The sequence below is a fragment of the Crinia signifera genome, chromosome 9 (genome assembly GCF_055691185.1).
Source record: "Crinia signifera chromosome 9, ASM5569118v1, whole genome shotgun sequence".
Taxonomy (NCBI): Eukaryota; Metazoa; Chordata; class Amphibia; order Anura; family Myobatrachidae; genus Crinia; species Crinia signifera.
The window spans coordinates 90,382,674-90,397,990 of record NC_139225.1 but is presented as its reverse complement, the minus strand read 5'-3'; the positions used below and the strand labels follow the sequence as shown (position 1 = coordinate 90,397,990).

At 42.2% G+C, this 15,317-nt stretch overlaps 1 protein-coding gene across 1 annotated transcript in view; it reads right to left on the bottom strand.

Annotated features, from left to right (window-relative positions):
- The window catches only part of COL4A5 (collagen type IV alpha 5 chain), a 175,710-nt gene that overhangs the window by 37,729 nt on the left and 122,664 nt on the right, over positions 1 to 15,317 (bottom strand). Inside the window, exons 35-38 of the mRNA XM_083159363.1 lie at positions 14,979 to 15,068; positions 12,696 to 12,835; positions 1,794 to 1,920; positions 1,286 to 1,366 (exon numbers count right to left, since the gene is read on the bottom strand). Coding sequence (XP_083015489.1) covers positions 1,286 to 1,366; positions 1,794 to 1,920; positions 12,696 to 12,835; positions 14,979 to 15,068 — 438 coding nt within the window. The remainder of the gene's footprint in view (positions 1 to 1,285; positions 1,367 to 1,793; positions 1,921 to 12,695; positions 12,836 to 14,978; positions 15,069 to 15,317) is intronic.

Below are 15,317 nucleotides of genomic sequence, written 5' to 3'. Positions count from 1 at the left end.
TAGAGATCTATGTTACTGCACAAGAGAACCAGGGGCAACACGTGTAAGTCCAGCCGCACCCTACCCAAAATGAACATGCTTTATTATAGTGTGCCAATGAAAAGATGACTACTTTGCCATGTAAGTGTTACTGCCAGTTGCCACCAGGTTTGTTTCCTATAAAAAATACGTGTTGATCAACTTCTGAAACTATTTTAGAGAATCAACTCAGTGGAATGTCTATTAGCTTTTCAAATAATAATAATGTTTTTAATATAGCACTTTCTCCATTAGGACTCAATGCGCTTATATGCGTACATGACTTTTTAGGCATTCTGCAGGATCCTTCATTCCCCAGTCCACGTTCCATGCTATTCACTAAGATGTTTGTGGACTGTACCACGGTCTCTATTCTGTTTCTCTATGGAGTATCAGAGTCTTTCCTTTATATAATGGTCAGGAACTGAATGGCAGAGAGACGGATTACCAAATCCTCTCTATGCACATAACAGTACTCTGTGTATTTTCCATATATGAGCTACAGCAATGATGTATAATACAGTACCCTTTGCTGAATGATGACACAGTTTTTGGTAAGCAAATCGAGAGAGTGTATATGGAAAGAGAGAACAATGCCGGCTAGCGCAAGAACCAGAAAAAACCTGAATGGTTTCAACAGACATTAACAATGTGCAGACAGTGACAGAGGTGCATAGTTTCTGGCCTAGCAGCAGATTATACATTGTGTGCATGCTGATTCAGAGATGTATCCTGATGCGTTTGTATCTATGATTCTGTATGCAGGGGATGTGCAAAAATATGCTAATGCTGCAGATGCCTGGAAGTGCACTGTCCTCTATGGTGCCCAGATGAACACAGTTAAGTACAGAACAGAGTCTGTGCCAGGCAGAACAAAGGAGAGAATGTATGCCAGTGTCGACTGGTTTCAATGTGGATTGCCCCAAAGTGTCCCACTCACTTGATGGCACAGCGGTTGAAAAACACTGTTTTACTTGTCACTTTATAGCTATTGCTTATGGTAAGTATTTACTTTGTCAAAGTTCATGCTGTTGACAATCAATAGGTCAGCAGCATGATATCAAATGGAGATTTAAAATGTTATTGAAATCCTTTTAAGTGTTGGCATTATAGCTTATACATGAAACTTTACAAACATGTTTACACCATTACAATGCTTTAAATAACATTATAACAGTGTTGCCAATCTGTTGTCGGTATCAAGCCATCAACATATTGAATGTCGACAGCATCACCACTAACATTACATCTTTTTCTCATTTCTTACCCCTTGGTCCTGGAGAGCCTGGCCCACCAGGGTTCCCTGGAGGCCCATCGAGTCCTTTTGATCCAGGAAGTCCTGGAGCACCTAAAAAATGAAAATGAAGAAATGACAGTGATGTCAGAGGGTGACTTATGAATGCGATATATTATAAACACGACCAATATAGATTTTCTTAATAATGTTGTGAATATCCAACTCAAGATAATATGAAGATGAAAGACATTTGGGGTTAGACTATTGTGTAAAGTCAATAGGTCCTTATTGGATGGCTATTTGAGCTACTCTGGAACAATATACATTCATTTTTGAATAATAGATATTTTCAAGAATTGTCTTTTGATCTGACTCTTGCACAGGAGGTTAGTATTTATTATCAAAACATAAGGAATACAGTGACACTTACAGTAAGTACTGTAATCAGGAGGTGAAGACAGGACCCATACAAACCAGGACAGACCAGAGTGACATCATGTCTATCAGATATTTTGTGATTTAAACAAAGTGATGATACCTGAAAATCCTGGGACACCTGCATCGCCTTTAGGTCCTGGAACTCCTGGTAAACCGGGCAACCCAGGGTTTCCTGCATCCCCTTTAGTGCCTGGGTTGCCTGCAAAACCTGGTGGTCCAGGATCACCCTAAAAGGACCAAAACAATTAGTTATAATATGAACAAGTGCAGTGGACACATGTGGTGCTCCTCATTAGCATATGAGTAAATACAGTACATTCACTTCCAAAAAATAGTATGAGTAAGCAATTACATATATAGGTAATAAACTAGATGAAGCTTTGATACATCATTAACCCCTTCCCGACATTTGACGTACATTTACGTCATGGCCGGGAGGTACTTCCCGACACATGGCATAAATGTACGTCATGACTTTAAACTGTCACTGCGTCTAGAGACGCAGTGACAGAGGGACGATGTCTGCTGTCCCTGACAGCAGACATGTCCCTGCATGCCCAGGGGGGGCTGCGATGCCGCCCCCCCGTCGGCGATCGCTGTGATTGGCTGTTCAGTGTGAACAGCCATTCACAGCGTTTTCCTGTGTTACCAGCGAATCAGACGCTCGGTAACACAGGTGTCAATCACCGCCGGGCGTCAGGGGGCATGAGGGGGTCATCGGTGACGATGACACCTCACCCCACCCTCACCCCACCTGCCCCCAAGGCTGTGATTGGTCCGTCGGACCGACAGCCAATCACAGCCAAGGCGCGACATTTAAACTAACGGTGACTGCGCTGCAGACGCCATTCCGGTCTGGAGTAGCGTGCAGAGCGGTCACCGTGCCCATCTGCCGTGATACTGACCTGATAGAGTGATAGATAGTGATAGATAGTGATAGATAGTGAGAGATAGAGAGATAGAGAGAGATAGTGACAGAGAGTGATAGAGAGTGTATATTTTGTGTCTGCTACCCCCCCTTTTTGGGGGTGCAGGTTTTTTAGTGTCCTAGAGTGATAGATAGTGATAGATAGTGATAGATAGTGAGAGATAGTGAGAGATAGTGACAGAGAGTGATAGAGAGTGCTAAATTTTGTGTCTGCTGCCCCCGCCTTTTGTGCTGATCACTATATCTGAGGTGATCAGCAACTTTTTGGGGGTGCAGAGGTTTTGTTTTTTTTATATATATACCTGTCAGTTGCTGCCAGTTGCACTGTCAGTTGCACCAAAGGTTGTGCACCTGCTGCCCCTCACTGGTAATCAGTGTCGCATCACTGATCACCTTTTTTCTTTTTTAAATTTTTTTTTTACACACACTGTGATTTTGTGGGTGTCCTGTGGCCACTGTGCGCTGATCAGTGACGTACATCACTGATCAGCTTTTTCGGCACAGGGTTGATCTATTTTTTTTTTTTTTTGATCAAATTCCTGTTGCCTTTGAGCGCTGTTCAGTGACAGACGTTACTGACCAACATCTGTGCTCAATTTTTGGCGCAGGACCTTTTTTTTTTTTAACCCCTTCAATTTTTTTTTTTTAACCCCTTCAATTTTTTTTTTTTTTTAACCCCTTCAATTTTTTTTTTGGTATAAAGTATTTTTTTTTTTTGCACTACATACACATTACACACTACATTCCCCCCAGGTTGAAATAAAGTTTGTACCCCCCCCCTACACTATACACGTGTTGAAACATTTCACTACCAGTAACACAAAAATAAAAATGGCATCCCAAATGTCATCCCAAATGTCATCCCAAATGTCATCCCAGTCATCCAGAAGAATGTATTCAGTGGAGGAGGCATATGCCATGCTTGCTTCTGACTCTGACACAGCCAGTGATGCGAGCGGGGAATTTGAAGGATTCGCCTTAAGCTCCTCTTCCTCCTCTGGTGATGAGGGACCCCCTCAAAGACGTCCCCGTAGAGCAGCTGAGACCCCCCCCCCCCAATAATTGATCTCGTATGGACCCCACCACCAGACAATTTTGAGCCCCAGGTTCCTGAGTTTTTGGCCATGCCAGGAATCCAATTTGATTCCACAGGTCTCAGAGAAATTGACTTTTTCAAATTATTTTTCTCTGATGATTTTATAAATTTAATGGTGGACCAAACTAATTTATATGCCCAGCAGTTTATTGCTCAAAACCCCACGTCATCATTTGCTAGGTGGACCCCTGTAGATGCAGTAGAGATGATGACGTTTTGGGGTCTGGTGTTTCATATGGGCATAGTAAAAAAGCCAGAAATTAGGCAATATTGGAGTACAGATGTTCTGTACAGCACCCCATTTTACCGTATGGCCATGCCCCGGGCTCGATTTGAGACGATCCTTAAATTTTTGCATTACAACGATAATGCACAGTGCCCACCCAGAGATGATCCCACCTTTGACCGGCTATTCAAAGTCAGGCCGGTCATTGATCATTTCAGTGCCAAATTTGAAGACATGTACATCCCAGATAAATTCATTTGCATAGACGAGTCCCTTATACATTTTAAAGGAAGGGTTAAATTCCGCCAGTACCTTCCCAGTAAGAGGGCAAGGTATGGCATAAAAATGTATAAGCTGTGTGAAAGCACCTCAGGGTACACTCACAGGTTTAGGGTATATGAAGGGAAGGATTCAAGAATTGAACCGCCAGAATGCCCCCCCTCCCTCGTAGGTGTTAGTGGAAAAATTGTCTGGGATTTAGTGCACCCCTTCCTGGATAAAGGTTATCACCTCTATGTGGATAACTTTTACACCAGCATCCCCCTGTTTAAGGCCCTTGGTTCAAGAGGTACAGCAGCTTGCGGTACTGTGCGCAAGAACCAAAGAGGCCTCCCAAAAACGCACATTGCCCAAGTAATGAGAAGGGGTGAAAGCAGGGGAATATGCACCGAAAATATGTTGTTGGTCAAATATAAGGACAAGAGGGATGTCCTTATACTGACAACAATTCACGGAGACAGTACCACCTCCGTCCCTGTACGAGGTACCAGTACCCACACCTCAAAACCTAATTGTATCCTGGATTACAATAGGTACATGGGCGGAGTGGATCTTTCAGATCAGGTACTGAAGCCGTACAGTGCCCTGCGGAAAACAAAAATCTGGTACAAGAAGCTGGCCGTGTATATCATCCAGATGGCACTGTATAACGCTTACGTGCTATTCCGTTCTACCGGCCAGAGGGGGACATTTATGCACTTTCAAGAGGAAGTCATAAAGGGCCTAATATTTGGGAACCAGCAGGCAGAGGGCCCCAGTACTTCTAGTACTGGCCCCCGTATTGTACCAGGGCAGCATTTTCCTGATGAAATCCCCTCCACTGGAAAAAAGGGCAGGACACAAAAAAGGTGCAAAGTTTGCTATAAAAAGGGAATAAGAAAGCAAACTATTTTTCAGTGTGACACTTGCCCCGACAAACCCGGCCTATGTATAAAGGAGTGTTTTAAAATATACCACACATCTATGGATTATTAGGTTCATAATTTCACCGTGCTTCGGGGGTCTTGCTAATGCCACATAGCACCCACCATTCATTCCACCAGAATCTGAGCCGCAAAATCCAAAAATCACTCCTTCCCTTCTGAGTCCTGCCATGCACCCAACTGGTATTTTTTGGTCACATGTGAGGCATTGCCGTACTCTGGAGAAATTGGGGCACAGATTTTGGGGTGCTTTTTCTCCTTCATACCTTTTGAAAATGAAAAATTTTGAGCCAGAACTGCATTTTTGTGTAAAAAAATGTAATTTTTCATTTTCACTGCCCACTTGTATCAAAATTGGTGAAACCCCTGGGGGTTTGAAATGTACACTATACCCCTAGATGAATTCCCTGAGGGGTGTAGTTTGCAAAATGGGGTCACTTGTGGGGGGGTTCCACTGTATTGGTGCTTTGGGGGTCTTGCTAATGCGACATAGCACCCACCATCATTCCACCAGAATTTGTGCTGCAAAATCCAAATATCACTCCTTCCCTTCTGAGTCCTGCCACTTTTTGGTCACACATGAGGCATTGCCGTACTCGGGAGAAATTGGGGCACAGATTTTGGGGTGCTTTTTCTCCTTCATACCTTCTGAAAATGAAAAATTTTGAGCCAGAACTGCATTTTTGTGTAAAGAAATGTAATTTTTCATTTTCACTGCCCACTTGTATCAAAATTGGTGAAACCCCTGGGGGTTTGAAATGTACACTATACCCCTAGATGAATTCCCTGAGGGGTGTACTTTGCAAAATGGGGTGACTTGTGGGGGGGTTCCACTGTATTGGTGCAACATAGCACCCACCATTCATTCCACCAAAATCTGTGCTGCAAAATCCAAAAATCACTCCTTCCCTTCTGAGTCCTGCCATGAACCCAACTGGTATTTTTTGGTCACATGTGAGGCATTGCCGTACTCGGGAGAAATTGGGGCACAGATTTTGGGGTGCTTTTTCTCCTTCATACCTTCTGAAAATGAAAAATTTTGAGCCAGAACTGCATTTTTGTGTAAAAAATGTAATTTTTCATTTTCACTGCCCACTTGTATCAAAATTGGTGAAACCCCTGGGGGTTTGAAATGTACACTATACCCCTAGATGAATTCCCTGAGGGGTGTAGTTTGCAAAATGGGGTCACTTGTGGGGGGGTTCCACTGTATTGGTGCTTGGGGGGTCTTGCTAATGCGACATAGCACCCACCAAAATTCCACCAGAATCTGAGCTGCAAAATCCAAAAATCACTCCTTCCCTTCTGAGTCCTGCCATGAACCCAACTGGTATTTTTTGGTCACATGTGAGGCATTGCCGTACTCGGGAGAAATTGGGGCACAGATTTTGGGGTGCTTTTTCTCCTTCATACCTTCTGAAAATGAAAAATTTTGAGCCAGAACTGCATTTTTGTGTAAAAAATGTAATTTTTCATTTTCACTGCCCACTTGTATCAAAATTGGTGAAACCCCTGGGGGTTTGAAATGTACACTATACCCCTAGATGAATTCCCTGAGGGGTGTAGTTTGCAAAATGGGGTCACTTGTGGGGGGGTTCCACTGTATTGGTGCTTGGGGGGTCTTGCTAATGCGACATAGCACCCACCAAAATTCCACCAGAATCTGAGCTGCAAAATCCAAAAATCACTCCTTCCCTTCTGAGTCCTGCCATGCACCCAACTGGTATTTTTTGGTCACATGTGAGGCATTGCCGTACTCGGGAGAAATTGGGGCACATATTTTGGGGTGCTTTTTCTCCTTCATACCTTCTGAAAATGAAAAATTTTGAGCCAGAACTGCATTTTTGTGTTAAAAAATGTAATTTTTCATTTTCACTGCCCACTTGTATCAAAATTGGTGAAACCCCTGGGGGTTTGAAATGTACACTATACCCCTAGATGAATTCCCTGAGGGGTGTAGTTTGCAAAATGGGGTCACTTGTGGGGGGGTTCCACTGTATTGGTGCTTGGGGGGTCTTGCTAATGCGACATAGCACCCACCAAAATTCCACCAGAATCTGAGCTGCAAAATCCAAAAATCACTCCTTCCCTTCTGAGTCCTGCCATGCACCCAACTGGTATTTTTTGGTCACATGTGAGGCATTGCCGTACTCGGGAGAAATTGGGGCACAGATTTTGGGGTGCTTTTTCTCCTTCATACCTTCTGAAAATGAAAAATTTTGAGCCAGAACTGCATTTTTGTGTAAAAAAAATTTAATTTTTCATTTTCACTGCCCACTTGTATCAAAATTGGTGAAACCCCTGGGGGTTTGAAATGTACACTATACCCCTAGATGAATTACCTGAGGGGTGTACTTTGCAAAATGGGGTGACTTGTGGGGGGGTTCCACTGTATTGGTGCAACATAGCACCCACCATTCATTCCACCAAAATCTGTGCTGCAAAATCCAAAAATCACTCCTTCCCTTCTGAGTCCTGCCATGCACCCAACTGGTATTTTTTGGTCACATGTGAGGCATTGCCGTACTCGGGAGAAATTGGGGCACAGATTTTGGGGTGCTTTTTCTCCTTCATACCTTTTGAAAATGAAAAATTTTGAGCCAGAACTGCATTTTTGTGTAAAAAAATGTAATTTTTCATTTTCACTGCCCACTTGTATCAAAATTGGTGAAACCCCTGGGGGTTTGAAATGTACACTATACCCCTAGATGAATTCCCTGAGGGGTGTAGTTTGCAAAATGGGGTCACTTGTGGGGGGGTTCCACTGTATTGGTGCTTGGGGGGTCTTGCTAATGCGACATAGCACCCACCAAAATTCCACCAGAATCTGAGCTGCAAAATCCAAAAATCACTCCTTCCCTTCTGAGTCCTGCCATGCACCCAACTGGTATTTTTTGGTCACATGTGAGGCATTGCCGTACTCGGGAGAAATTGGGGCACAGATTTTGGGGTGCTTTTTCTCCTTCATACCTTCTGAAAATGAAAAATTTTGAGCCAGAACTGCATTTTTGTGTAAAAAAATGTAATTTTTCATTTTCACTGCCCATTTGTATCAAAATTGGTGAAACCCCTGGGGGTTTGAAATGTACACTATACCCCTAGATGAATTCCCTGAGGGGTGTACTTTGCAAAATGGGGTGACTTGTGGGGGGGTTCCACTGTATTGGTGCAACATAGCACCCACCATTCATTCCACCAAAATCTGTGCTGCAAAATCCAAAAATCACTCCTTCCCTTCTGAGTCCTGCCATGCACCCAACTGGTATTTTTTGGTCACATGTGAGGCATTGCCGTACTCGGGAGAAAGTGGGGCACAGATTTTGGGGTGCTCTTTCTCCTTCATACCTTTTGAAAATGAAAAATTTTGAGCCAGAACTGCATTTTTGTGTAAAAAAATGTAATTTTTCATTTTTACTGCCCACTTGTATCAAAATTGGTGAAACCCCTGGGGGTTTGAAATGTACACTATACCCCTAGATGAATTCCCTGAGGGGTGTAGTTTGCAAAATGGGGTCACTTGTGGGGGGGTTCCACTGTATTGGTGCTTGGGGGGTCTTGCTAATGCGACATAGCACCCACCAAAATTCCACCAGAATCTGAGCTGCAAAATCCAAAAATCACTCCTTCCCTTCTGAGTCCTGCCATGCACCCAAATGGTATTTTTTGGTCACATGTGAGGCATTGCCGTACTCGGGAGAAATTGGGGCACAGATTTTGGGGTGCTTTTTCTCCTTCATACCTTCTGAAAATGAAAAATTTTGAGCCAGAACTGCATTTTTGTGTAAAAAATGTAATTTTTCATTTTCACTGCCCAGTTGTACCACAATTGGTGAAACCCCTGGGGGTTTTAAATGTACACTATACCCCTAGATGAATTCCCTGAGGGGTGTAGTTTGCAAAATGGGGTCACTTGTGGGGGGGTTCCTAACTTTTAGCATCTTATGGTGCCTAGAAACCTACATGGTGCCTAAAAAATAATCTCATAAAAAGGAGGCTCCAAAATCAAATAGGTGCTCCTTCTATTATGAAGCCTGTGGTTTGGTCAACGTGCACACTAGGGCCACATATAGGATATTTATGAAAACAAAAGAATTGGGGGAATCAATTTTTAGTCACATTTCTCTAGTAAAATGTACTGTGTTCCTTAGAAAAATTTATTAAAATTGCAAATCTGCAAAAAAAATGAAATTTTGAAATTTCACCTACACTTTGTTTTAATTCCTGTGAAACACCTAAAGGGTTAACAAACTTCCAAAATGCTGTTTTGAATACTGTGAGGGGTGCAGTTTTTGAAATGGTATCATTTATGGGGGTGTCTCACATACAAGTCCCTCAAAGTCACATCAGAACTGAACTGGTCCCTAAAAAAATCAGTGTTTGAAATTTTCTTGAAAATTTGAGAATTTGCTATTCATATTGTAAGCCTCCTAGTGTCCAAAAAAATTAAAAGGAAGTTGAAATAATGATGGAAACATAAAGTAGACATATGGTCTATGTTAGTTATTAACTATTTTGAGTGGTATGATTATTTGTCTCACAAGCAGAAAATTTAACATTTTGCAAATTGCAAAATTTTCCATTTTTTCACAACATTTTGGTATTTTTCACAAAAAAACACAGACTGTATCGACCCAAATTTACCACTAATTTGAAGTACAATGTGTCACGAAAAAACAATCTCAAAATCACTGGGATAAGTAAAAGCAAAAAAAAGTTATCCCCACTTAAGTGAGACATGTCAGATTTGAAAAAAAGGGCTCTGTCAGGAACGCAAAAACTGGCTCTGTCAGGAAGGGGTTAAAGGCTAAGGGTATTCAATCCTGGTCGTACTGGTTCTTTTTGCTTGCCTGTCAGTTCTTAACTCGACAGTCACGTTTTCCACCTATTCACAGTTTGAAACTGTCCTAATGCCTCCTATCGAGTTTGGACCAATGTTGCGAAAAATAGTCATCCCTAACTCACCTTCCCTGCTCTATATAAATCCCTGCTCTGTATGGGTTTGGTGCCATTATGTCTAACTGCAGAGCTGTAATAGGAGCTGAATAGGGACCAGAACCGGCACCAGAACCAGAACTGATACCAGAACCAGAATCGGTACCAGAACAAGGACCAGAACCATATTCTGATACCAGAATGGATACCAGAACCAGTACCACAACAAGGACCAGAACCAGATTCAGAACCGGGACCAGGAGAGGTCGGAGAATAAAAATCCATCAAGATTTTGATGTACAAAGGCTGCTCCCAAAAGAAAAAACTGTCTAGTTCAAATTGTCGTAATCATGACTAAAAACTGTCTAAACCAACTCGACAACTTCAGATTGAATAGGTTCATGCCAATTTTCTAAACTCCAACTCGACAAAATGGTAAAATAGAGTTGAGAAACATACATTTCGACCGTCGAGAGATACGAAAACCAAAAACTGGCAGATGGATTCAGTCCGAAAAACAATGAAAAGGCAAAGGCAATATGACAACTTGTTCTGTCGGAAAAGAAGATGATCTCGACAAAACCAGTAATACGACAGCGATTGAATACCCCCCTAAATGTGTCCTCCATACACTTGGACAAGCAGCAATCTTGGCACGCCAGGTCCCGTGCGATCTAGCTTGGACTGAGCATCTTTTATGTGTCTTGAATGTGAGTCTTAATCACAATATGATTTCATGAAGTATAATGCAATGATTGATTTGTTATCTCTGTGCAACTATGAATTTGTATGAAGCATCCGTGGCTTTTTTTCCACAACAAGTTCCGTTGTGTTTGGTATACAGATTCATACACTGATTTACTTATGTTGATATGCGACAATCTACCAGTGCAGTCCTGGGTAATGTTTTTGTCCCATTGTTACTTGCCCTTTTTTGTATTAGTTACAACTATAACTGGTGACAAATTTGCCTTGTATTGACTCCACATGCAAATGCAAGCTTTTATATTTTGCAGGAATGTCAGGATCAGGAGGACAAAAAGCCAGAAACACAATGTCCTTTTTCAGAATAAAACAAGAAACAACACTGGCTTGTAAAGTAGGCTTAGTGAGGAGAAAAACATGGCCCAACTGGAACAGAGGGCAGAGTTTGTGCCAAAAGCGGCAGAAAATTAATCTATCTGATATTTGCACAGGTCTAAGTACATTAGCCCCGTACCCAGCAGCCACAATGAAGAACAGCTGATGCTTACTATTGTAAAGCGCAACGGAATCTGCTGCGCTATATAAGAAACTGTAAATAAATAAATAAATAATTTGCTGACAGCTACAAACTCCCATACAGGTGTTACAGATTCAACACCAGGATGGGTGGCCTCTGTCAGAAATCACAGAAAAAAATCATGGCTAGCCAAGATATACAAAAAGGTGAAAAAAAGGCATCTGAACTTCGCAAACCACACTGGCTTAGTAACCCCCCCCGTACACTAAAGTCTAACGCAACAAAACCCAGAATGATCGGAAAACGGACTTATTCTACTGACCCATCCAATCTGAATCAACTATCCCAAAGCAAGAAAGAGATGCCTCATGAAACTGCTCAGCAATGATAGTAGGTTACCTAGTAGGAAACCGCAGAAATAGAGGACACATTTCGATGAGAATTCAGTGTGTTGGAACCCCGGTGCAAATTCAGTATGAGAGTCACAGAAATGGCTGCTCAATATGGAGGACCTTCTAAGGTCTCTTTACTATAGGAGAGCAAAATTTGCTAAAGGTAAAGCCAAGGACGGGGGGCAGACAACCCCCCCAGACTGCATAGGTGAGTGGACTTCCTATACTGACTATGAATATCAGGCCTGGCAGGCCTTGCAACCAGGTTGCCTTACATTTGGCTATCTGTATGTGGCCAAAGAGGTGCTGCGCCAGTGGTGCACACCTGGACACCACTGGCGCGCACCTATTCTATATTAGTGGTATGCCCGGAATATTCACATACCCCACCCTCCCCCAAATGCCAAACTCTAACCCTACCTCTAATCCCAATACTCACCTTCTGGATCTGATGGAAATTTGAGCGTCGGGATACTGCTGCCAGGACTCTGACCGTTGCTGACCACCTGGATATTAACTACATCTCCCCAGTATGTTATATAAATGAGTTCTAGCATAAACTCCAATGCAATTTTTTTGTAAATTCAGCTGCAGTATTGTTATTAGTCCCAGAGTCTAGTGGAATCCAGGCATATGCAGATCGGTAGAGACAGATGGAATTAGTTACCAGCCCGTCAAAATGATAGAGCACCATAACAGTAATCCCAACGCCATCAACTCTGCATGTCTGTATGGAGCAACACTTGAATTGCTATGTTGGATGCCATCTAGTTGCAGCCGACATGCACAACACTCAAATTCGCATCAAAGAGGTGAGGACAGCATTAGCCTTTTATTATATAGGATTGAGGAAGTGTCTAAGCATTTTAGCCATGTTAGTTACTGTAAAATACCCAATGAAAATATATAGCCTTATATTTCTTTCAATTTAAATGGCCATTTGACTACATTCCAGTCATTATTTATTAAAAGCAGAATATAAACAATATGAAATGAATGTGTACCTTTTGTCCGGGCAGGCCAGGTTGTCCAGCGCCTGATATTCCTGGTTCACCTTTTTCACCTTTTGACCCACTAAATCCTGAAGGTCCTGGTGATCCAGGTCGACCTGGTTGTCCAGATGAGCCCTTGTCACCAGATGGTCCTATGATGACAGTGATGTGTATAATGGTATTTAAGACAACAGTTACTGAAGACTCCTTTTCAAGTCTTTCTGACAACATTGGGGGATATATATATATATATATATATATATATATATATATATATATTCCTTAACTACAGAAGCAAATACGTGTTACTGATGCCACATGTCATAATCATCTTTTAAAAACAATCATTAAAATACATATATCAGTTTTATAGGGGGGAATTCAATTGTTTTCTGTGTGCTCTGCGTCAAATGTAGCATTTCAACTGTTGCTCCTCCAATCAGGTGTGAATACCACAGGCTCATTATTTCTGCTCACACCTTCCTGAGGTGGTGGGGAGAAATGGGCAAAAAAGTCCTGCTTTTCGCACATTTTAGCTGCTTTACATATCTAAATCCGGTATATTCGTGCACCTAGCATTGGAAAAAACAATTGAATATTGCTCCATATAAAGTTATGGGCAATCTGGCATGCCAAGGGCCTTATTCAGACCTGATCGCTCATCTGCAAATTTGCAGATGACTGTGATTAGTAAGCCATCACCCAGACAAAGGACACCTGCCCTGTGTAAATCTGCGAGCGATTTGCGAAAATTTCACAATACGCTATCCTGCGCACATCCATTCGCAATTCCCACACCATCTAATTATTTTCCCAGTCTGGGCAAATGTGAGTAAGTCTCTGGGACAGAGACCGGCTGATTGAGTCCAGCGCTGACATCACGGGCCCTCCCCGAAAACGCCTGGACACGCCTGCATTTTCTCTGACACTCCCTGAAAATCTACGGTTACCACTCCAAAACAGCGCCTTTCTGTCCGTCAAATTGTGAAGGCATTGCAATTAGATATTTTCCCTATTTCAGTAACAATTTTGGTTCAAACATGCGTGCTATGATCCTAAAGCATCTGCAGTCCTGCAGATAATCGAACTGATTGAGAATTTGTGCAACAGCGATCAACTCTGAATAACCCCCTAGAATAATTGATTTGCTCCATAATGTTGCTGCAATCCTGCTTCAAATACAGGCTTTCAAAATGATTCTGAAAAATGATTTTAATTTTGCTTGGCCCTTCTCTTTGCACAATCCTGCATTAAGAGACACATTATATTTTGCTGATCTTATAGCCCGGTACACATGGCGCAATGCTGCCTCCGTGCTGAGCAAGGTGCTAAAGCGATCTAGCAGGATAGACAGTGCAGACATCCTGGACTGATGCACGTTCCGTGCAGAAATTATAGCCGCTTGTGAAAGGGGTACGATGCATTTTTTGTGGATATCTCAATTTATTCCATCATGCAGAATCCCTATAGATCTCTACCCGATATAGCAAGTGCTGTTATTAAGGTATTGCTAGGAACTATTTCTTCAGGTTCCAAGTAATATATTTTGGATCATAACCATTGCAAATTAGATTATGACACAAGAAGAGCAGTGGTTCTGTAATCTAACTAGTAGTAACACAGAAGCAGTCAGTCAAATATCAGAAAATATATAATATATAACAGAAATATATATACAGTATACCCATAATGTTTCTACTGCACAGCGCACTAGCAGCCCATCAGATCCTGCTACATGAAACCAGTTGCCTTCGTGTTCAAAAATGACATACTAGACCAATGGTACCTTGATGCCAGTGGAGGAATTACAGGGCAAGCAGCTACTACAGGACCCCGAAGTTGTGGAAATACCAGCTTGTCCAGCTGCCTAAAATAAAGTCCCCACCCCACTCAAAGGATGCACCAGATCCAGATCAGAGCAGTGAAACATTGAGACAAATGTAGTAATGCTGGGAGTCTAACCAAAATAGCCTATTTACCTTAATAATGCACTGTTCCAACTCTACTTGCATAAGATTGGACAAGCTGAATTGTGTTGTTTTATTACTATGTTACAGGGGCAGGTGTAAGTATTGGAGAGAAATAAACTACCAACCAATCAACTCCTATCTTCCATGTTACAGGCTGTCCTTGAATAGTGACATTTACGAGCTGATTGGTCAATTAAAAAGTCCAACTCCTTCATGACCAAAACAATGCTCAAAAAATGTTTCCCTTTTCCCCACAAGAGTCTTTCTGTTTCCTTGCCCTGAAAACAACCCAAGATTACAATACATAACATAGCTTTAGGCGTACCAGGAAATCCCATTTCTCCCATATTCCCTTTTTGTCCAGCGGATCCAGGGGAACCAGACTGCCCAGGAAAGCCAGGATCTCCTTTAGGTCCTGTGGATGTAAGAGTTTGAGTTATCGTTTAAACCATATGTTACAATGGAGAAAAAATAAAAACACATTGGTTTTGTTGGCGAGTTGATTATCTAACAGTGTGCCTGTCATCTACACAGAGCGGTCAGCCATATTGTTGAGTGGGTTGAAGCAATTTGGTCATCAGGGACAATACTGGTTCTTAATCTGCCGCACCCAGGAACGGGGCAGAAAATGCCATGAAGGTGACGGGTGCATGCTAAAATGATA